Source organism: Astyanax mexicanus, chromosome 10 (assembly GCF_023375975.1).
Source record: "Astyanax mexicanus isolate ESR-SI-001 chromosome 10, AstMex3_surface, whole genome shotgun sequence".
Classification (NCBI taxonomy): domain Eukaryota; kingdom Metazoa; phylum Chordata; class Actinopteri; order Characiformes; family Acestrorhamphidae; genus Astyanax; species Astyanax mexicanus.
Genome location: NC_064417.1, coordinates 15,537,051 through 15,560,236, shown reverse-complemented (window position 1 = coordinate 15,560,236; position 23,186 = coordinate 15,537,051). Strand labels below are relative to the sequence as shown.

The following is a 23,186-nucleotide window of genomic DNA, read 5'->3' as shown; positions in this document are numbered from 1 at the left end:
TATATGATCAGAAAAAAGAATCTGCGAGTTCCTTTGTGTTATATCTAGAGTATTCATGTAAATGTTACTTTCTTCTATTTGATTTGAACTATTTTAAGCTAGACAGACACTGTGTGATATTTTTTTTTTATCGGGTGCGGAGAGCCCTTCCGCATGTTGGAATGGTTTGTCCTGTAGGAAAACGCACACGATTTACATGGTGACACTGTAGTCTGACTGGCAAGCTGAGGGACTGCACTTCATGCAGTCCGTAGACAGTAGAAGAAGCGCGAGGTGCGCACCTATTAATCCACCTGCAGAGCTTTAAACGCGTGGATGAGCTGTAACTTTTGGATCACAGTGTGATTTGTTACATTGAACATAGTTCTACATCACGTCACAGGCCATTTTCTTCAGCCGAACCTGACAGCACGCCAGGAAAGCGGTGAAAATTCTCGACGGCCCAAATTCTGGCATCGGGTCAGTCAGGCTCGGGCAGACAATCTAAACTCTAGTATGCAGAACTATATTATTATTGTTGTTATTAATTTTCCATTCTTTTAAATAGCAGGATACTTTGATTTTTATTTCTCTGCCCGGACTCAGGAAAGTGATGGGAAATCTCGGGTCGAGTCCAGGCTCCAGGAAATATACTGTGATGTAGTCATCTGTTTTTAATATTTTTTTTATTTTATATAAAGCTATGGCATGATAATCACTATATAGCTAAGTAACCAAGTATTATTGTTACCGAAAACGGACGAAATAACGAAAAACTGAAAGTGAGTTATCCTTAACTGAAACTAATAAAAACGGTAATTAAAAGAAAAAATAAACGAACTGAAATTATAGATTGAATACCCTAATTTTCGTGTTTGTTTATTTATAAGCGCAGTTTCCACAACAGCAGTTTAACAGCGGGTGGTGTTGTGCAGTTTCTGCTCGCGAAAGGGTAGCCGGATTCTGCGGGGGTCAGATTCCAGCAAGTGAATTCCTCGTGGTCCACGGAATTACTTATTTTTACAGCGCTCGAGCTAGCTGCGAAATAAAGACAGAAAACCCTGAGGAAACTGCAGAATTTTGCATGGGATTAGAATATGAGCGCGATGGAGATAAAAGCCCGTGTTTTGTAGAGAAACAGGTGATGAGGAGTAAACTCCAAAATCCATTTGAGAAGCAGCTGTAACTTTACCTGTGAGTAACTCCTACATTAACTCCACCAGCTCCAACTGCTTATCCCTCCCACTGCACAGAATGTCTTAAATGTCCCGTTTTTTTTTAAAAGTACAGATTTGGCTCGTGGTTAATATACCGTCACTATTTTACAAAACCGTCACCATATTTAAATATCGTGGTATACCGAAATATCGTCATACCGCCCAACCCTACTAAGTAGGTTACATTACTCTAAGGTATGGCAGCACAAACCATGTCTTTGCAATTTGTGGACAATGGCTCTCACTGTGGTTCGCTGGATTCCCAAAGCTTTGGAAGCAGCTGTAACTTTACCTGTAAGTAACTAATACACCAGAACACCCCACGCAGCAGGATAAACTGATAAATCTGATCATTTCAGAGTTTGAGTTTTTGCTGTATGATCTCTTCAGTGAGAATCCCCACCCCATAACCAATCAGTGAGCTCCAACTGCTTACCCCTCCCACTGCTCTTTCATTATGGATGCGCAAAATGTCTTAAATGTCCCATTTTTCAAAGTACAGATTTGGCACGTCACGTCATGTGGTTAATATACTGTCACCATTTTACAATGCTGTTACCATATTTAAATACCGTGGTACACTGAAATACCGTCATACCACCCAACCCTATTCTGGAGTTTGATAACAGATGGCGTGCTATTTAGATTAGTAGGTTCTGGGGTTTGATAACAGAGGGAACTGTGCTGGTTAGATTAGTAGATTCTGGGGTTGGATAACAGGGGGATGGAACTGTGCTGGTAAGATTAGTAAGTTCTGGGGTTTGATAACAGATGGATGGCACTGTGCTGGTTAGATTCGTAGGTTTGGGGTTTGATAAGTTAAATCAAGTAGTTTTATTGTAAATACTGCATATGTACGGGACATACAGAGAATTGAAATTATATTACTCTCCTTCCCCAAAATTACTGCAAGTACAGAAAATAGATATATGATATAAAATAATGGAAGACACTGTATGTACATTACAACAAGGACACAAATAGACATATGTAAGACAGATGACAATAGTGCAAAAGTGATGGGGGGTGATTAAGATGGAATGACAGTATAAACAGAACCCGTATAAACAGTAGTGCAAATATGATATAATAGCTTATGGCTGGTAATGTGAATGATTGCGTAAAGTTCTTAAAGTTCACAGTTTTATGGGGAGTTAATGTGTGTATGACAGTGCAAGTATAGCAGTAGTGCAGGTATGGGGTGTGTTGTGCATGTCCCTTTTGAAAAAAGTTCCAGTACTGTGTGTATTCTGGTACAGAATGGGGGTGGGGGCTTCAGCTCTTCTCAGCTTGCGGAGAAGGTAGAGACCTTGATTTGCCTTCCTGGCCAGTGATGCTGAGTTGATGCTCCAGAACAGGTCCTCTGTGACCTGCACTCCCAGGAACTTGGTGCTGCTCACCCTCTCCACAGCAGTTCCGTTGATGTACAGAGGGGTGTGCTGTGTGCGACTTCTCCTGAAGTCCACAACAATCTTTTTAGTCTTCTCTGTGATCAGAGAGAGAGATTGTTGTGTTTGCACCAGGAGGCCAAGTGGCTCACCTCGCTCCTGTAGTGTGACTCATCGTTGTTGCTGATAAGACCCACCACCGTCGTGTCATCCACAAACTTGACCAAGAGGTTGGAGGTGTGTTCTGGTGTGCAGTTGTGGGTCAGCAGAGTGAACAGAAGAGGGCTCAGCACACATCCTTGGGGAGCCCATGTTTTCAGTGTGGTGATGCTGGATGTGTTGCTGCCAACCCACACTGCCTGTGGTCTTCCGGTCAGGAAGTCTAACAGCCAGTTGCACAGTGATGTGCTCAGCCCCAGACTGTCCAGTTTGTGAATAAGCTGTTTGGGGATGATTGTGTTGAATGCTGAGCTGAAATCAACAAACAGCATTCTGACGTAGGTGTTGTTCTTGTCCATGTGTGAGGGCTGAGTGGAGAACAGTGGAGATGGCACCATCGGTCGAGCGATTTGACCGATGTGTAAACTGGTAGGGGTCCAGGGAGGTGAGGAGCAAAAACTTGATGTGGTGCATAACTAGTCGTTCGAAGCATTTTATGAGGATGGGGGTGAGTGCAACCGAATGATAGTCTTTGACACAGGATGGCGATGCCTTCTTTGGGACAGGGATGTTGGTGGTGGTTTTGAAGCATGCGGGAACCATAGCCTGACTCAGAGAGGTGTTCGAGATGTCCGTATAAACCTCTGCAAGTTCCCAGGCACAGTTCTTCAGCACATGACCAGGAATGTTGTCAGACCCAGGAGCCTCTTGAGCAATGATCCTGCTGATGCTCTCCTCACACTGTCTGGGGACAGCATCAGCACCTGGTCACCAGGAGGAGGGGTGGATTTCTGGGCGGGTGTGTTGTTGAGTGGCTTGAACCTAGAGAAGAATCTATTCAGGTCGTTCAGCAGAGAGATGTTGCTGTCGCAGGTTTGTGGATGGGGTTTATAGCCTGTGATGGACTGAATTCCCTGCCACAGGTTCTGTGTGGCTCGGCTGTCACTAAAGCATTGGGATATATTCTTGGAGTACTGCCTTTTGGCTTTCCTGATCCCGTGGGACAGGTTGGCACTAGTTGTCTTCAGGCCTGCCTGGTCTCCTGTTGTGAAGGCTGCATTTCTAGTCTTCAGGAGCTTGTGGACCTCTTCTGTCAGCCATGGTTTCTGATTAGCCCAAACAGTGATGGTCTTGAAGTCAGTTACATCATCAATGCACTTGGTGATGTAGGCAGAGACAGTTTCTATGTACTCCTAAATGTCTCTGGAGTTGTTGTGGGTGGCAGCCTCTCTGAACATATTCCAGTCTGTTGTGCTTGGTCCTCTTCTTTTCTCACTCTATACTCACTCTCTGGGTGAAATCATATCTTCTCATGCATTCTCATACCACTGCTATGCTAAAGACACTCAACTAATCCTTTCTTTTCCTCCTTCCGACACTCAGGTTTCATCCTGGATCTCAGCATGCCTCAGTTACGTCTCGTCGTGGATATGTTCTCATCATCTAAAACTTAACCCTAGCAAGACTGACCTTCTGTTTATCCCAGGAACTACGAGCCCTCATCACTCCATCTCTTTCGAGAACTCACTGGTCAGTCCATCGGCAGAAGCACAAAGTCTAGGCGTAATAATGGACGACCATTTATCATTCTCGAGCCATATTGCAAATCTGACCCGATCACGCAGATTTCTCCTGTAAAACATCCAAAAAATGTGACCGTTTCTTTCTCAAGAAGCCACTCTGGTGCTTGTGCAATCTCTTGTCATCTCAAGACTTGACTACTGCAAATCTCTACTGGCTGGTCTTCCTCTGCGAGCCACCAAACCACTACAATTAAATTAGAATGCGGCAGCAGGACTTGTCTTCAATCTTTCAAAGTTCAGTCACGTGACTCCTTTGCTGCGTCAGACCAGCTCCTTCATACTTGGTGGCAATGGTCAAAGCCAGATCTGTACCAAGAGCTCTCAGAGCTTCCAGTACGGCTCGGCTCGAACCTCCATCCATCAAAACACACAGAAAGCAAACATCCAGACTCTTCTCTGTGCTGGCACCAAGGTGGTGGAATGAACTTTCACTGGTTGTCAGAACAGCAGAGTTACTCGCAGTCTTCAAATGTCAACTGAAGACTCATCTTTTTAAAGAATTTCTAAACTAATAAAAAAAAGGGTTCTAAACATGATTAAGCTCTGTGTCTCTCTTAATTCTAGTCTACAAACTAGCTTTGTATATTTTAAGTAACATCGAAGCACTGTTGTAAGTCGCTCTGGATAAGGGTGTCTGCTAAATACCTTAAATGTAAATGTTCAGAAGTGCCTCTGAGGAACCCTCTGGACACACTCGTAACTGCTTAAGAACTGATTTGGTGAATTTAACCAGTGGTCTGTAAGCTTTCATTAAGCATAATGGTGAGGTGATCGTGGGGGAGGTGGGAGGCTTTGTAGGCTCCTCCTGGTCCAATGTGTTGCTTGCCCTGGTTGGAAAGTCTATGTGTTTAAGAAGTTCAGAAAACACACTCTTTGGGTCTGCATGGTTGAAATCTCCAGCCAGAATGAGAAAAGTGATGTTTTTCAGTGAGTTTATTTATACCTCACTCCTCACGCTATTGTTGGAGCTCGGATGGAGATACACAGCAGCGATCAGCACTACCGAGAAATCTCTCGGTAGATAGAACTTACCGCCCGATAGCATGTTAGCCGCTCCAGCTGAACGGCGTGGTCCGGGAGGCAGTTGTTGAGCCAGGTTTCCGTGACAACATTAACGCAACAGTCTCACACGGTCTTCTGAGTCGACCGAAGTACTCCAGTTTATTGTCCAGAGAGCGTATGTTGACCAGAATCATGGCTTTTTAAAAGGTAAATAAGTGTTTTTCTGGGATTAAAAGCGTAATTCCTGCTTTAACTGGAAATAGCTGCGCAAAACTGGACTAGACTGGACTGCTTTTGACACATGCATTTACAAGCACGTGAAGCATGGTAACCGTGGTAACCGCATGACCTCAGCACAGGCCTAGCCATGTGGCTGGAGTCCATGTGGTTACCTCGTGTGATAAATATATCTCATTTGGTTTTATATATATATATATATATATATACACACATTTTTTGTACTATTTTCTTTAGGGATGCAACGGTACAGTATCGCTGTTCTTGAGCCACGGTTTCGGTTCGGTTTCAATATATTAATATTATCTAGCTCCAACATGCAGTACATTTTTAGCCCCTTTTATTTCTAATCAACAAGTTGCTTCTACTCACTTGCAGAGCCAATATTAAATAGAAAAAAAGCACAGATTAATTAAAATCACAAAATTTATTATAAAAAGGAAAACTTAATCCTACCTAGGCCTGGACAATATTTCGATATCGGTATTTATCGTGATAAGAAATGTTTCAATAACGGTGATATCATTTTTGTGGCATATCGATATGTATTATTTACAGAATTGATCACAGACAGGGTTTTTTTAGCGGCGTCAGTTCACTGCAGAGCTGAACACAATCAGCCTCTGTAGCCGGGCTATGTCTGTGCATAATGACAAACATACAGACACGTAGGCAGCTAGGCTAGGCTAGGCCTGGGTCGGCTCCACTCCGCTCTGCATTGCACCTAAAATGTCCCACGATAAAGCTCGGCTGCGCTCCAGTCTGAACCTAAAATCTCCCGCGATGAAGCGAAATCGACCCTAACCGATCGGATCTCGGCCGCTCTCCTCTTCGCACCTAAAACCTCCCGCGATGAAGCGAAATCAACCTTAACCGAGCAGATCTCAGTCGTGGCCGCACCTAGAATACCCTGCGATGAAGCTCCTCTGCACTCCGGTCCGGTCTGTTCCACCACTTCAACCAGTTTCACTACACACAATATCTGAAGCACTTTTGTAGTTTATGTTGTATCTAAGTTATTTATAGTTGATATAGGTTTGTTTATTTGACAGGGATGTCATGTTCCCTTTAAATATATGAAGGCTTTTTGTATTCCTTTTCCTGGTTGAAGCACTTTTGTTTTGGTCTGTTAAATATGTTTACAAAAGAATAAGAAGCTCTGCCTCTGTTGTAATGTAAAGTTATTTATATTGGTAATATGTATAAAGGTTATAGGTTTATGTTTGACAGAGATGTCCTGTTTTTATTTTGCTACATGCAAATAAAAGTGAGCATTGATTTATTCTGACCATTTTTTATTTTTTTATACAGTTTTTGTGAGAGGAGGCTTTAAAGACTTAAATTAAACTTTTAGACAGTAGTGTACAGATTTCCCTTGCAGGGATTCTTAGCAGTTTTTCTGCGGCCTTCAAAGTATTTATATCGATATCGAAATTATATTGTATCGACGAAAATTAAGGAATATATCGTTATATAAATTTTGGCCATATCGTCCAGCACTAATGCTACCATTAGTCAAAAACAGGCCAAATGAAATAAAGTTCAGTAATATGCAAAGAAATGCTTGCACACTGTGCCTTATCTGCTGACTGTCTTTTACCTTGTTTATCAAACTCAGTGCTGAAGCCAAATTGTCCCAAATAGTCCTTTTTGCGTTCACTCTCATGATCATGCAGCTGAAAACGTTTTGTTTAATTAGCCCTCAAATCTTCAGCGTCTGCCTTCAGCGTCTGCCTTCAGCGCTGATTTGCTCCTGGGAAATTCAGAAAAAAATTTGATTGGTTGCTGCATGGTTTTGGAAAGACATGCTGAGAAAAGTATATAAAAAAAGTCTCTCCTGGGTCCTAAACAGTCCTGATTATCGCCCACAGAATACAGTGTCCAATCAATAACCACAAATAAAACATTAAAGTTTTATCACCAGCGAGAAAGAACCAAACAGAGACAGCCGGGTAAACTCAAACTTTTTATTTTCTTAACAGGGAATTAGCAGGCTCAAATTAAAGTGTTCTTTTTTTCTGTAGAGAGGAAAAAAAGCGGTTGGGCTGGGGTGGGGTTGTGGGGTGGAGCAGATGGATGATCACAAGCCATCAAACCAAGCTGAACTGTTTTAATTCATTCAAAAGCTGTAAGACTGGTGGAGAACATTCCAAGATGCATGGAATGCAACTGTGATTAAAAAACAGGGTTGTTCCACCAAATATTAGTTTCTGAACCCTTCAAACTTTATGAATGTTTTCCTTGCATTATTTGAGGTCTGAAAGCTCTGCATCTTTTTTGTTATTTCAGCCATTTCTCAATTTCTGCAAATAGATGCTCTAAATGTCATTATTTCTATTTGTAAATTGGGAGGAATGTTGTCCGTAGTTTATAGAATAAAAAATGTTAATTTTACTCAAACATATACCTATAAATAGCAAAATTAGAGGAACTGATTCAGAAACTAAAGTGTTCTCTTCCCAAGTATATATGTGCCACTCCACTAAGTTGGTGACATTTGCTTGTTGTAACTCTTCCAAATTGCAATATGCGTAGGAATTTTTTTTGTAGTTTAAGAACAAGCAATGATGTTTGTTCTTAATAAAGTGTGCCACAAACATGCTTACTGTTTCAACAAGATTAAAAAAGATGGAGTCTTTCATGGTGACAGTGTGAGAATGAGATTACTTATACATTGTGTCATCAATCAATCAATTAATCAACCTTTATTTTGACTAGGATATATATACATTGAGGACAACCCTCATTTTCAATGTAGCCAAGCATTTACAAACACAGGGATTGACATGACAGAGAAAATAATAGCTAAATTTAATTATTTTTAAATAACAGTAAATAAAGTATAAAAATAGATAAAAAAAAATAAAAATAGAATTAGAATAAAATAAAAAAATTAAATTAATTATTGTAATAGTGTGGTTTAATTGATAAAAATTAAGATCAAAAGAAAATAAGATGAACCCTACAAAAATGAGTTAAAATTAGCTAAAACTAACTTTTACATTATACAATAGAAATACAAATAAATAAATGAACTAAAATAAATAAAAATAAAAACAATAATAATAAAAATAATTGTCATAATAAAAGAAAATCAAAGTAAGTTAAAAAGCAATAATACCAAACTATAAAAAATATATATAATAATAATAATAAAAATATTAAGGAAACAAATAAAAGGAAAAAAAACTAAAAGAAGAACTAAAATAAAAAATAAAAGTTAAGAATAAATAAGATTAAGTAAAACAGGTACAGGCTATATGAAGGTGGTTAGATATTAAATGTTTAAAATGATTTATTGACACCAGTGAGCTGAGTTTTAGAGTGTCCTGTAGTGAATTCCAGCTCACTGGTGCACTGTTCACTAAAAACATTTGGAACCTGGCAGCTGATCCAATCACTAGAGTGAGTCAGATGATTACTGTTTTTTACATTCATCAATGAAGTGATGTATTCTGGCAAATGACCGGAGAGTGTCTTATAAATAAAAATCAACCAGTGTGTTTCCCTTCTTATCGTTAAAGATGACCAACCAACTTTTGCGTACAGCTCACAGTGATGTTCTGTATGGATCTCCAGTAATGAACCTCAGTGCAGAGTGATCAAAAATCAGCTGGAGTAACATAATGAAGCAAGTGCTTTTCATCATACTGTAATTGCTTTCACTTTCCTTCCAGGCTGCAGATACACTGGCTGTACGGCAGAAGCGGCGAATCTATGATATCACTAATGTTCTAGAGGGCATTGGACTGATAGAAAAGAAATCAAAGAACAGCATTCAGTGGAAGTAAGTCAGGCATTCACAAGCACAGGTCTTAAAACTGAACACACATTTGCTATTTTGTTGCATTTCTTTATTTTTAATTTTCTGTCTGTCTGTAGAGGTGTTGGTCCTGGCTGTAACACACGAGAGATTGCTGATAAATTGATAGATCTGAAGCTGGAGTTGGAGGATCTGGACAGGCGAGAACATGAGCTGGACCAGCAGAGGGTCTGGGTTCAACAGAGCATCAAAAATGTGACTGATGACTCTCTGAACTGCCCATATCCTTTCCAAACCATGCAGTGAGTGCGTTCAGTGGCCAAAGCTTAGGTTGATTTCAGTTAACTGTTTTTTTTCCTGTGCTAAAATGATATGAGCTATCCTTGTAGAATGTAACACACTAACGCGTACACAATAGCTACGTTAGCTAATTCACAGTCTCTATGAATCAGTATGTCACAATAGAATTCACTATGGGAATGTAACCCCATAGGTTTGGATTGTTTATTTTCAAGAATTGGAGCAGTATCAATTACCGCACAAGGTATGCTAAGAAGGAGGGCTTGTACAAAAATGCATTGTACCACAGTGTACAGGTTACAAAGTTACAATAATATGTTTAAAAAATTATGTGGATGTAGTGAATATAAAATAAAATAAGATATTATTGGGTGGGGGGGTAAAAGTATATATTAATTCAATGGGCTCCATTCACATTTAAAATAATAAATTGGCAAGAATGTTCAGGTACTAAAAACAACAAATATGCACATACAGTGGTGTGAAAAAGTGTTTGCCACCCTCCTGATTTCCTTATTTTTTGAATGTTTGTCACACTTAACTTTTTTGGAACATCAAACCAATTTAAATATTAGTCAAAGACAACACAGGTAAACACAATACTGTTTTTAAATGAAGGTGTTTATTAGTGTGATTGCAGTATGCAATCACAGTATTGTTCTTCTTAAGTCTTATTCTTCTTCTTATTATTTAGTGTGATTGCAGTAATGCAATCACAGTATTGTTCTTCTTAAGTCTTATTAGTGTGATTGCAGTATGCAATCACAGTATTGTTCTTCTTAAGTCTTCTTCTTATTATTATTATTAGTGTGATTGCAGTATGCAATCACAGTATTGTTCTTCTTAAGTCTTATTCTTCTTATTATTAGTGTGATTGCAGTATGCAATCGCAGTATTGTTCTTCTTAAGTCTTATTCTTATTATTAGTGTGATTGCAGTAATGCAATCACAGTACTGTTCTTCTTAAGTCTTATTCTTATTATTATTATTATTATTATTATTAGTGTGATTGCAGTATGCAATCACAGTATTGTTCTTAAGTCTTATTAGTGTGATTGCAGTATGCAATCACAGTACTGTTCTTCTTAAGTCTTATTCTTCTTATTATTATTAGTGTGATTGCAGTATGCAATCACAGTACTGTTCTTCTTAAGTCTTATTAGTGTGATTGCAGTATGCAATCACAGTATTGTTCATCTTAAGTCTTATTAGGGGTTCGAGCACGTAGTGCTAGAAACCCTATTGTAATTGTTCTGATTATTAGGGGTTCGAGCACGTAGTGCTAGAAGCCCTATTGTAATTGTTCTGATTATTAGGGGTTCGAGCACGTAGTGCTAGAAACCCTATTGTAATTGTTCTGATTATTATTATTATTATTATTAGGGGTTCGAGCACGTAGTGCTAGAAACCCTATTGTAATTGTTCTGATTATTATTATTATTATTATTATTAGGGGTTCGAGCACGTAGTGCTAGAAACCCTATTGTAATTGTTCTGATTATTATTATTATTATTATAGTTCTTATTCTTTTTCTGCCATAGAAGTGATTGGGCAGAAGAAACCGTAAGGCCTACAGGGCTGAGACTTGGTCATATGGTAGTACTTCTCACCGCTACTCAGATTCAAAAGATGAGCCCGATCGGCCTCAAGGGGGCGCTATGGCGAAGGTCAACGCGTTTGGCCCCGTAACTCCTACGCCCTGATAGCTAGAGCAAAAATTCTTGCATTATATGATTCCTTGGTTAATGGCAAATCAAAAAGGTCAATAGATTTTTTGCTATTTAGCATAATATGCAAAACCTACTTTTGAGAACTTGTCCTAAACTCATTGACCAATCCTGACATGTTTGGTGTCAAACAACTCAGCAGAGTCCCAACCTCAGTAATTATTAAAAAAATCTTGAAATTTGCAAAAAATATGGCCGCCATATGCAAATTAATCTTACCGTGGCACACCCAAATTTACTTTAACAGCTGTAACTTTTGAATGCTTAAACCGACACTAATGCCACTTTAGACCTATGATGCCAACATGATTCTGAGGTAGCATGTCAATCTGTGTAGACATACGCCCCCAGGGGGCGGAGCCAAAGCTAAAAATCTGTTTCTCAGGAACCGTACAAGCTATGAAGCTCTCCTTTGGCACGTATCATCTATGGCCTATGTCCTAATGTTTTACAGAAGGAAAATTTGATATGCAAATTTTTGCAATCAGTATTAGCCAATCAGATTCCAGCAATCTTTTGACAGGCTAAACAATGACCAATCAGGACGATACTTATACCCTACATGTATCTCAGGGCCTTCTATCATCCATTAAAATATGGCGTTGATTGGCCTCAAGGGGGCGCTATAGCAGAAAATCAGTTATATCTAAAGGTACAAGTGGCCTAGGCTTGTTATTCTTTTTTAGTTGTATACTTTGCTGTAGCCTTTACAACTTTGTAATTACATATGTTTACCAAAAATGCAAAGATTTTCATCAGTGGCCAAAAGAGTAAAAATTGCTCTTTTCGAACTTGTCTTTAAGTCCTTAATCAATCAAAACAAATTTGGTCTTGATGCAATCTTGAGACCCTGTAGGTAAATAATTATCAAAAACATCTTGACATTTTAACTATTTGAGGCCCATAAACCTTGATCAAACATGTACGTGAAAGCCTTTTCAGAGTTATTTGGCCAAAACTCTGTCAAAGTTTAAAACATGCCAAAACTGTTGAAGCTACTAATTAACAATGACATTTGAAGTACATGTGCCAAGTATGAGCCAAATAAGTGTTCAGTAGGCTCTACAGTGAAAAAATAACTATTTTCAATTTATTCTATTTATCGCTATTTTCCAACCTAAATGGACAGAAGACAGGAACCTTTCACCCTATCAACACACAAATTTATAAACATATATAGACTGATAATCTGATCTTGATTGCAAATTTTCAGCCAAATCGGACATGTTTTGCCTCTACAACGGCTGGAAAACTACAGCGATTTTGTAGGCCTCAAGCCTGTATTATCGCTTTTTTCAAATCTAAATGGACAGAAGTCAGGAACCTTTGACCCTATCAACACAGAAATTGACATACATATATAGACTGATATTGTGATCTTGATTGCAAATTTCGAGCCAAATCAGATATTTTTTGCCTCTAATATGGCCAAAGAGCAACAGCCATTTTGTAGGGCATAAGCCTGTATTATCGCTTTTTTCAAGCCTAAATGGACAGAAGTCAGGAACCTTTGACCCTATCAACACACAATTTTACACACATATATATACAGACCACGTGATCATGAGTACCAATTTGGAGCCCAATCGGACTTTTCTTCTCTTTTTAATAAATAGAAACACACTGATAGGGAATGTTCTGTCTTGCTTATAGAGTGATAGATTTCCAGCAGGTTATATGTGGTCTCTTGCTGCGCTCTGGTGGTCATTTGGTGAAACAGCTACAGGTGAATTATTCTAAATTAAAGCTCTGCCGAACTTATTCAATCTTGCTTGTCTTGCTTAATTGAACATATTTATCCTTCTTGTTCATGATGTTCAGCCGCCTGGGTCATTCTTGTTTATGCTCCACCCACTTAATTTTTTTTAAAATTTGCATAATATGCAAAACCTACTTTTGAGATCTTGTCCTTGGATCCTTGACCAATCATGACATGTTTGGTGTCAAACAGTTCAGCAGAGCTTACTCCTCAATAATTATTAAAAAAATCTTTACATTTATAAACAATATGGCCGCCATATGCAAATGAGTTCTACCATGGTGCAGTAAAATGTCTTTAACACTTATAACTTTTGAATGCTTAACCTGAAACTAATACCACTTCAGTCCTTTGATCATTACATGATTCTCAGATACCCTGTCAGTTTAAGTAGACATACACCCCCCCCAGGGGGCGGGGCCAATGCTCGATAGCTGTTTCTCTAGAACCATACAAGCTATCAAGGTCATCCTAGCCAATTATCATCTATGGCCCATGCACTAATGGTACACCAAATGAAAATTTGATATGGACACTTTTGTGGTCACTATTAGCCAATCACATTCCAGCAAGCTTTTGACAGGCAGAATGTTAATCAGGTCAAAACTTATATACTATATACGGGTTATTTATATGCCCTTTTTATGCCTTGTGTTTTTTCAATTTAAGAACTGAATTTGTGTCACCAAATGCCCACTAGAGTGCAGTAAGACACCACATAAAACCTGATGAACACTACAGCTCAATTTATCAATGCTTTTCAACTAGTTTACTCACACCACTCATCTAGCATTGCCATTATGGTCTTTATGGTCACGCTGGTCACCCAGCTTGGTTATGCTGGCCATCCAGCTTGGTCATGCTGGCCATTCACAGTGGTCATTATGGTCCTGCTGGTCATTCAGCTTTGTCCTCATAGTAATGGTGGTCTTCCAGCTTGGTCATACTGGCCAACCACCTTTGCCATGCTGGTCATCCAGTTTGGTCATTATGGTCTTCCAGCTTGGTCAATATTTTGTCATCCAGATTAGTCATGCTGGTAATCTAGCTTGGTCTTCACGGTCATGCTGGTCATCCTCATCCAGTTTGGCGATGCCGGTCAACCGGCAACATGTTTTAAGCATAACTGGCCTCCAGGGGTCTCTTTGCCTGTAACGCTCGAACCCCGTAAATCGCCGCTTGCGGCTATATTTATTCTTATTATTCTTTTTCTCCTGAAAAAACAGTTGTGCAGCCTAAACCGTAAGTCATAGAGAAATGAAACTTGGTAGGTAGATGTAGGATCAGTGCATCTCGGTGGACAACAAAAATGGCACCGATTGGTCAAGTGGTGGCGCTATAAACAAGGAAATTCATTTTTCACAATAACTCAAAAACCATAAGACCTACATTCAAAATTCTTTTTTTGATGGATTCCTTGGGTCAATACCAACAACTTTCCAATTTGGACCATGCACTTCCGTCTATATAGCTTTTTGCTAATTTGCATAATATGCAAAACCTACTTTTGCAAACTAGTCCTAGGAATTTTGACCAATCCTGGCATGTTTGGTATCAAAACACTCGTGAGAGCATGCGCTTCAATATTCATTAAGAAAAAGTTGAAATATGTAAACAATATGGCCGCCATATGCAAATTAGTCCTTCCGGATATATGCCCCATTCACTTCAAGAGGTAAATTTGGAGCACTGTTTCTCAGCAACCGTGCAACCTAGCAAGTTGAAACTTTGCATGCAGAATCTATCATACAGCCTCTAAAGGATGTTCAAAGGGCAACTTAATCAATCAACATGGCTGAACACCATCAGCCAATCAGCATTCAGCAGACATTTTGGCAGGCTGAATGTTGCCCAATCTGGATGATATTTGGCAGTTATGTTCAGGTGGAGACACTGTAGTGACCTGCAAAGTGCTGAAACAATCCGCCCACTGGGGGGCGCTGTTCCAAAAAAACGAGTATATGTCAATCATGCTGTACTATTTTGACATCTAATTGTTTTTGCCATATTTAGTACAGTGGCTCTGACAAATTTCTCAATACAACTATGTTTAAAAAGTGCTTTGTTCATTCATAATTGCTAATTGTTTGAAAATAGCTATATTGAAACTACTCTCTGGATATTTGGCCTATCACCTCCATTTCAGTCTTGCTGCACACTGTAGAGTCTCTAGGTAAATGTTCATTAAAAACATTTGTGAAAATTTCACATACTATACTCTCCAGGCATCAAGCAATCTGTGCGTCCTTGGAATTTCTAACCTAAATTGCTGTAACTCTGCAGTATTTGCTGTAATCTCACAATGTTAAAGACCTCTGTACAATATCACTCTGATGAAGCGCCATTTAATACAGAACTAGATTAAGAATAACTTGACATTACATGTCATATCAGAACATTCACTCCTTTGTGCCTCTTCTCAACATTAATAACAGGTGAAAGACTTTTGATCATTTCTAAATGTGACAGAATGTCTCCAATTGTGTTAGACCTTCTTACACATCACCATCCTATGCTCTAGTAGGCACCATTGTGCTAGTTGGTGCTTGATGAAGCGCCATTTAATTCAGAACTAGATTTATAATAACTTCGTAATTACATGTCATATCAGAACATTCACTCCTTTGTGTTAAGTTAAACTTGTTTGGTCAAACATTTCAGCTTGTTCTGCAAAGGTTCAAAGGTCAATCTGAATACCACTTTGTGAACATTCTGGTTGAAGCCACCTGATCAATACCAATAACATGTAGACACCTCTTGACTAGTTCTAACTCACTTAATGAATATCCTACAAAGTTCACTAGATTTACATGTGAATTTAAGCACTGATCAGGTTGAAAGGCTTCTGCTCAACATTAATAACAGGTGAAAAACTTGATAATTTCTAAATGTGACAGGGCATCTCCAATCATATTAGACCTTCTTACACATCACCATTCAATGCTCCAGTAGGCACCATTGTGCAAGTTGGTGCTTGAACCCGATGATTGCCGCTTGCGGCTATATTTATTATTATTATTAGTGTGATTGCAGTAATGCAATCACAGTATTGTTCTTCTTAAGTCTTATTAGTGTGATTGCAGTATGCAATCACAGTACTGTTCTTCTTAAGTCTTATTCTTATTAGTGTGATTGCAGTAATGCAATCACAGTACTGATCTTCTTAAGTCTTATTCTTCTTCTTCTTCTTCTTCTTATTAGTGTGATTGCAGTAATGCAATCACAGTATTGTTCTTCTTAAGTCTTATTCTTCTTATTAGTGTGATTGCAGTAATGCAATCACAGTACTGATCTTCTTAAGTCTTATTCTTCTTCTTCTTATTATTATTATTAGTGTGATTGCAGTAATGCAATCACAGTATTGTTCTTCTTAAGTCTTATTCTTCTTCTTCTTATTATTATTATTAGTGTGATTGCAGTAATGCAATCACAGTATTGATCTTCTTAAGTCTGTTTCTTATTATTATTATTCCACCTGTTTTTTGTCCGGTTAACTAGTGCCGCAGTTTTCGAAATATCGACTTCGTTCAAAAGAGAAAACGTGCGTCCTTATCGGGAATGGTGGGCTTGTATACAGCTTTCCGATCGGACTTACGTTTTTCGTAAAAACTTCGTAAGTACGCGTTTTTTTGCCCATTGAAAATGAATGGGCAGAACTTTGCACGCCCGTGGACGTCGCAATTTTTGAAATACGAAGATGAAACCAATTGAGGACCTGTAGAACTTATTGAGCTCTTTCCGTCAATATGCGTTACGAAAAGTTACGACGTACGGATTTCGTACGATTGTCGTACGAAGTGGCCCCATTGGAATGAATGGGGCCAATCGGAGGACGGCAGCTAGATCGAAGGACAGGTAGCTAGAACTCCAGTACTGTGAGTGTATGGAGCAGCTATGGGATAAAACAGCATTAGGTCAAAAGTTTGGACACCCCGGCCCCCCAGTACTGTGTGTAATGGAGCCATGGGTCAAAAGTTTGGACACCCCGGCCCCCCAGTACTGTGTGTAATGGAGCCACGGGTCAAAAGTTTGGACACCCCCGAACGGCCAGAGCAACCTAGCGTGCATAGCTGATTGATGTAATCAGCTGATTTAATCTAATTTATGCATATACATCACCTAGCAACCACCTAGCAACACCTTAGCAACCACCCCGGATACCATAGCAACACCTTAGCAACCGCCTAGCAACACCTTAGCAACCACCTAGCAACCACTTAGCAACACCTTAGCAACCACCCCGGATACCATAGCAACACCTTAGCAACCGCCTAGCAACACCCTAGCAACCACCTAGCAACACCTTAGCAACCACCCCGGATACCATAGCAACACCTTAGCAACCGCCTAGCAACACCTTAGCAACCACCTAGCAACCACCTAGCAACACCTTAGCAACCACCCCGGATACCATAGCAACACCTTAGCAACCGCCTAGCAACACCTTAGCAACCACCTAGCAACCACCTAGCAACACCTTAGCAACCACCCCGGATACCATAGCAACACCTTAGCAACCGCCTAGCAACACCCTAGCAACCACCTAGCAACACCTTAGCAACCACCCCGGATACCATAGCAACACCTTAGCAACCGCCTAGCAACACCCTAGCAACCACCTAGCAACCACCTAGCAACACCTTAGCAACCACCCCGGATACCATAGCAACACCTTAGCAACCGCCTAGCAACACCTTAGCAACCACCTAGCAACCACCTAGCAACACCTTAGCAACCACCCTGGATACCATAGCAACACCTTAGCAACCGCCTAGCAACACCCTAGCAACCACCTAGCAACCACCTAGCAACACCTTAGCAACCACCCCGGATACCATAGCAACACCTTAGCAACCGCCTAGCAACACCTTAGCAACCACCTAGCAACCACCTAGCAACACCTTAGCAACCACCCCAAATACCATAGCAACACCTTAGCAACCGCCTAGCAACACCTTAGCAACCACCTAGCAACCACCTAGCAACACCTTAGCAACCACCCCGGATGCCATAGCAACACCTTAGCAACCGCCTAGCAACACCCTAGCAACCACCTAGCAACCACCTAGCAACACCTTAGCAACCACCCCGGATGCCATAGCAACACCTTAGCAACCGCCTAGCAACACCCTAGCAACCACCTAGCAACCACCTAGCAACACCTTAGCAACCACCCCGGATACCATAGCAACACCTTAGCAACCGCCTAGCAACACCTTAGCAACCACCTAGCAACCACCTAGCAACACCTTAGCAACCACCCCGGATACCATAGCAACACCTTAGCAACCGCCTAGCAACACCCTAGCAACCACCTAGCAACACCTTAGCAACCACCCCGGATACCATAGCAACACCTTAGCAACCGCCTAGCAACACCCTAGCAACCACCTAGCAACCGCCTAGCAACACCTTAGCAACCACCTAGCAACCACCTAGCAACACCTTAGCAACCACCCCGGATGCCATAGCAACACCTTAGCAACCGCCTAGCAACACCCTAGCAACCACCTAGCAACCACCTAGCAACACCTTAGCAACCACCCCGGATACCATAGCAACACCTTAGCAACCGCCTAGCAACACCTTAGCAACCACCTCGCAACATCTTAGCAACCACCCCGGATACCATAGCAACACCTTAGCAACACCTTAGCAGATACCAGCCAGCACTGCAATCACACTCGCAGTTTCTGCAGGAACTGCAATCTAGTTATTAGTGTGATTGCAGTAATGCAATCACAGTATTGTTCTTCTTAAGTCTTATTCTTCTTATTATTATTATTATTATTCCACCTGTTTTTTGTCCGGTTAACTAGTGCCGCAGTTTTCGAAATATCGACTTCGTTCAAAAGAGAAAACGTGCGTCCATATCGGGAATGGTGGGCTTGTATACAGCTTTCCGATCGGACTTACGTTTTTCGTAAAAACTTCGTAAGTACGCGTTTTTTTGACCATTGAAAATGAATGGGCAGAACTTTGCACGCCCGTGGACGTCGCAATTTTTGAAATACGAAGATGAAACCAATTGAGGACCTGTAGAACTTATTGAGCTCTTTCCGAAAATATGCGTTACGAAAAGTTACGACGTACGGATTTCGTACGAATGTCGTACGAAGTGGCCCCATTGGAATGAATGGGGCCAATCGGAGGACGGCAGCTAGATCGAAGGACAGGTAGCTAGAACTCCAGTACTGTGTGTAATGGAGCAGCTATGGGATAAATCAGCGTTAGGTCAAAAGTTTGGACACCCCGGCCCCCCAGCACTGTGTGTAATGGAGCCATGGGTCAAAAGTTTGGACACCCCGGCCCCCCAGTACTGTGTGTAATGGAGCCACGGGTCAAAAGTTTGGACACCCCCGAACGGCCAGAGCAACCTAGCGTGCATAGCTGATTGATGTATTTGCACGTTGCGTAGCAACGTGCAAACACCATTTAATCTAATTTATGCATATAAATCACCTAGCAACCACCTAGAAACACCATAGCAACCACCACAGATACCATAGCAACACCTTAGCAACCGCCTAGCAACACCTTAGCAACCACCTAGCAACACCTTAGCAACCTCCCCGGATACCATAGCAACACCTTAGCAACCGCCTAGCAACACCTTAGCAACCGCATAGCAACCACTTAGCAACACCTTAGCAACCACCCCGGATACCATAGCAACACCTTAGCAACCGCCTAGCAACCACCTAGCAACACCTTAGCAACCACCCCGGATACCATAGCAACACCTTAGCAACCGCCTAGCAACACCTTAGCAACCACCTAGCAACACCTTAGCAACCACCCCGGATACCATAGCAACACCTTAGCAACCGCCTAGCAACACCCTAGCAACCACCTAGCAACCACCTAGCAACACCTTAGCAACCACCCTGGATACCATAGCAACACCTTAGCAACCGCCTAGCAACACCTTAGCAACCACCTAGCAACCACCTAGCAACACCTTAGCAACCACCCCGGATACCATAGCAACACCTTAGCAACCGCCTAGCAACACCCTAGCAACCACCTAGCAACCACCTAGCAACACCTTAGCAACCACCCTGGATACCATAGCAACACCTTAGCAACCGCCTAGCAACACCCTAGCAACCACCTAGCAACCACCTAGCAACACCTTAGCAACCACCCCGGATACCATAGCAACACCTTAGCAACCGCCTAGCAACACCCTAGCAACCACCTAGCAACCACCTAGCAACACCTTAGCAACCACCCCGGATACCATAGCAACACCTTAGCAACCGCCTAGCAACACCTTAGCAACCACCTAGCAACCACCTAGCAACACCTTAGCAACCACCCCGGATACCATAGCAACACCTTAGCAACCGCCTAGCAACACCCTAGCAACCACCTAGCAACCACCTAGCAACACCTTAGCAACCACCCCGGATACCATAGCAACACCTTAGCAACCGCCTAGCAACACCCTAGCAACCGCCTAGCAACCAACTAGCAACACCTTAGCAACCACCCCGGATACCATAGCAACACCTTAGCAACCGCCTAGCAACACCCTAGCAACCACCTAGCAACCACCTAGCAACCACCTAGCAACACCTTAGCAACCACCCCGGATACCATAGCAACACCCTAGCAACACCCTAGCAACCACCTAGCAACACCTTAGCAACCACCCCGGATACCATAGCAACACCTTAGCAACCGCCTAGCAACACCCTAGCAACCACCTAGCAACCACCTAGCAACACCTTAGCAACCACCCCGGATACCATAGCAACACCCTAGCAACCACCTAGCAACCACCTAGCAACACCTTAGCAACCACCCCGGATACCATAGCAACACCTTAGCAACACCATAGCAGATACCAGCCAGCACTGCAATCACACTCGCAGTTTCTGTAGGAACTGCAATCTAGTTATTATTATTATTCCACCGGTTTTTTGTCCTTTTAACTAGTGCCGCAGTTTTCGAAATATCGACTTCGTTCAAAAGAGAAAACGTGCGTCCTTATCGGGAATGGTGGGCTTGTATACAGCTTTCCGATCGGAATTACGTTTTTCGTAAAAACTTCGTAAGTACGCGTTTTTTCGCGCATTGAAAATGAATGGGCAGAACTTTGCACGCCCGTGGACGTCGCAATTTTTGAGATACGAAGATGAAACCAATTGAGGACCTGTAGAACTTATTGAGCTCTTTCCGAAAATATGCGTTACGAAAAGTTACGACGTACGGATTTCGTACGAATGTCGTACGAAGTGGCCCCATAGGAATGAATGGGGCCAATCGGAGGACGGCAGCTAGATCGAAGGACAGGTAGCTAGAACTCAAGTACTGTGAGTGTATGGAGCAGCTATGGGATAAAACAGCATTAGGTCAAAAGTTTGGACACCCCGGCCCCCCAGTACTGTGTGTAATGGAGCCACGGGTCAAAAGTTTGGACACCCCAGCCCCCCAGTACTGTGTGTAATGCAGCCACGGGTCAAAAGTTTGGACACCCCAGAGCCCCAGTACTGTGTGTAATGGAGCCACGGGTCAAAAGTTTGGACACCCCAGAGCCCCAGTACTGTGTGTAATGGAGCCACGGGTCAAAAGTTTGGACATCCCCTAACGGCCAGAGCAACCTAGCGTGCATAGCTGATTTATGTATTTGCACGTTGCTTAGCAACGTGCAAACACCATTTAATCTAATTTATGCATATACATCACCTAGCAACCACCTAGAAACACCATAGCAACCACCACAGATACCATAGCAACACCTTAGCAACCACCTAGCAACACCTTAGCAACCACCTAGCAACACCTTAGCAACCACCTAGCAACACCTTAGCAACCACCCCAGATACCATAGCAACACCTTAGCAACCGCCTAGCAACACCTTAGCAACCACCTAGCAACACCTTAGCAACCACCCCAGATACCATAGCAACACCTTAGCAACCGCCTAGCAACACCTTAGCAACCACCTAGCAATCACCTAGCAACACCTTAGCAACCACCTAGCAACACCTTAGCAACCACCCCGGATACCATAGCAACACCTTAGCAACCGCCTATCAACACCCTAGCAACCACCTAGCAACCACCTAGCAACACCTTAGCAACCACCCCGGATACCATAGCAACACCTTAGCAACCACCTAGCAACAACTTAGCAACCACCCCGGATACCATAGCAACACCTTAGCAACCGCCTAGCAACACCCTAGCAACCACCTAGCAACACCTTAGCAACCACCCCGGATACCATAGCAACACCTTAGCAACCGCCTAGCAACCACCTACCAACACCTTAGCAACCACCCGGATACCATAGCAACACCTTAGCAACCACCTAGCAACCACCTAGCAACACCTTAGCAACCACGCCAGATACAGTAGCAACACCTTAGCAACCACCTAGCAACACCCTAGCAACCACCTAGCAACCACCTAGCAACACCTTAGCAACCACCCCAGGTACCATAGCAACACCTTAGCAACCACCTAGCAACAGGTTAGCAACCACCTAGCAACATCTTAGCAACCACCCCGGATACTATAGCAACACCTTTGCAACAACCTAGCAACCACCTAGCAACACTTTAGCAACCACCTGGTTTATGTTAGCAACTGCATAGCAACCAGTTAGCAACAGCTTAGCAACCACCTGGAAAATATTAGCAACTGCCTAGCAACAGCTTAGCAACCACTTCAGAAATGATAGCAACCGCCTAGCAACACATTAGCAATCAAAAGCTTAACCAAAAGTTTTACGATTTCATCTTTTGAACAAATGTTTTTAGATTTCAGCATTTAACCAAAGGTTTTAGATTTCATCGTTGCACCAAACGTTTTTAGATTTCAGCGTTTTACCAAACGTTTTTAAATTTCAGCGTTTAATGAAACGTTTTTAGATTTCAGCATTTTTAGCATTTAGCGTTTAGCCAAAGGTTAACAGCATATCAATGACTCTTCACACTCTTCAGACAGAAACAGCTTAGCAACCATTTTAAATTTTTAACGTTATTAGCGTTCTTTTCCAAGCCAACTTTCGTTCACGAACTTTACCTTTTCTAGTTATTATTATTAAGTTGGCTTGG

The 23,186-nt window shown here is 41.7% G+C and overlaps 1 protein-coding gene across 4 annotated transcripts in view; it reads left to right on the top strand.

Annotated features, from left to right (window-relative positions):
• The window catches only part of e2f4 (E2F transcription factor 4), a 106,228-nt gene that overhangs the window by 4,965 nt on the left and 78,077 nt on the right, over positions 1–23,186 (top strand). For 3 of the 4 annotated variants that reach the window (XM_049484529.1, XM_049484527.1, XM_049484530.1), the window contains exons 2-3: positions 9,243–9,352; positions 9,448–9,630. In XM_049484529.1, the coding sequence (XP_049340486.1) occupies positions 9,243–9,352; positions 9,448–9,630 (293 nt within the window). The remainder of the gene's footprint in view (positions 1–9,242; positions 9,353–9,447; positions 9,631–23,186) is intronic. The other variant, XM_049484528.1, reaches the window with a different exon arrangement.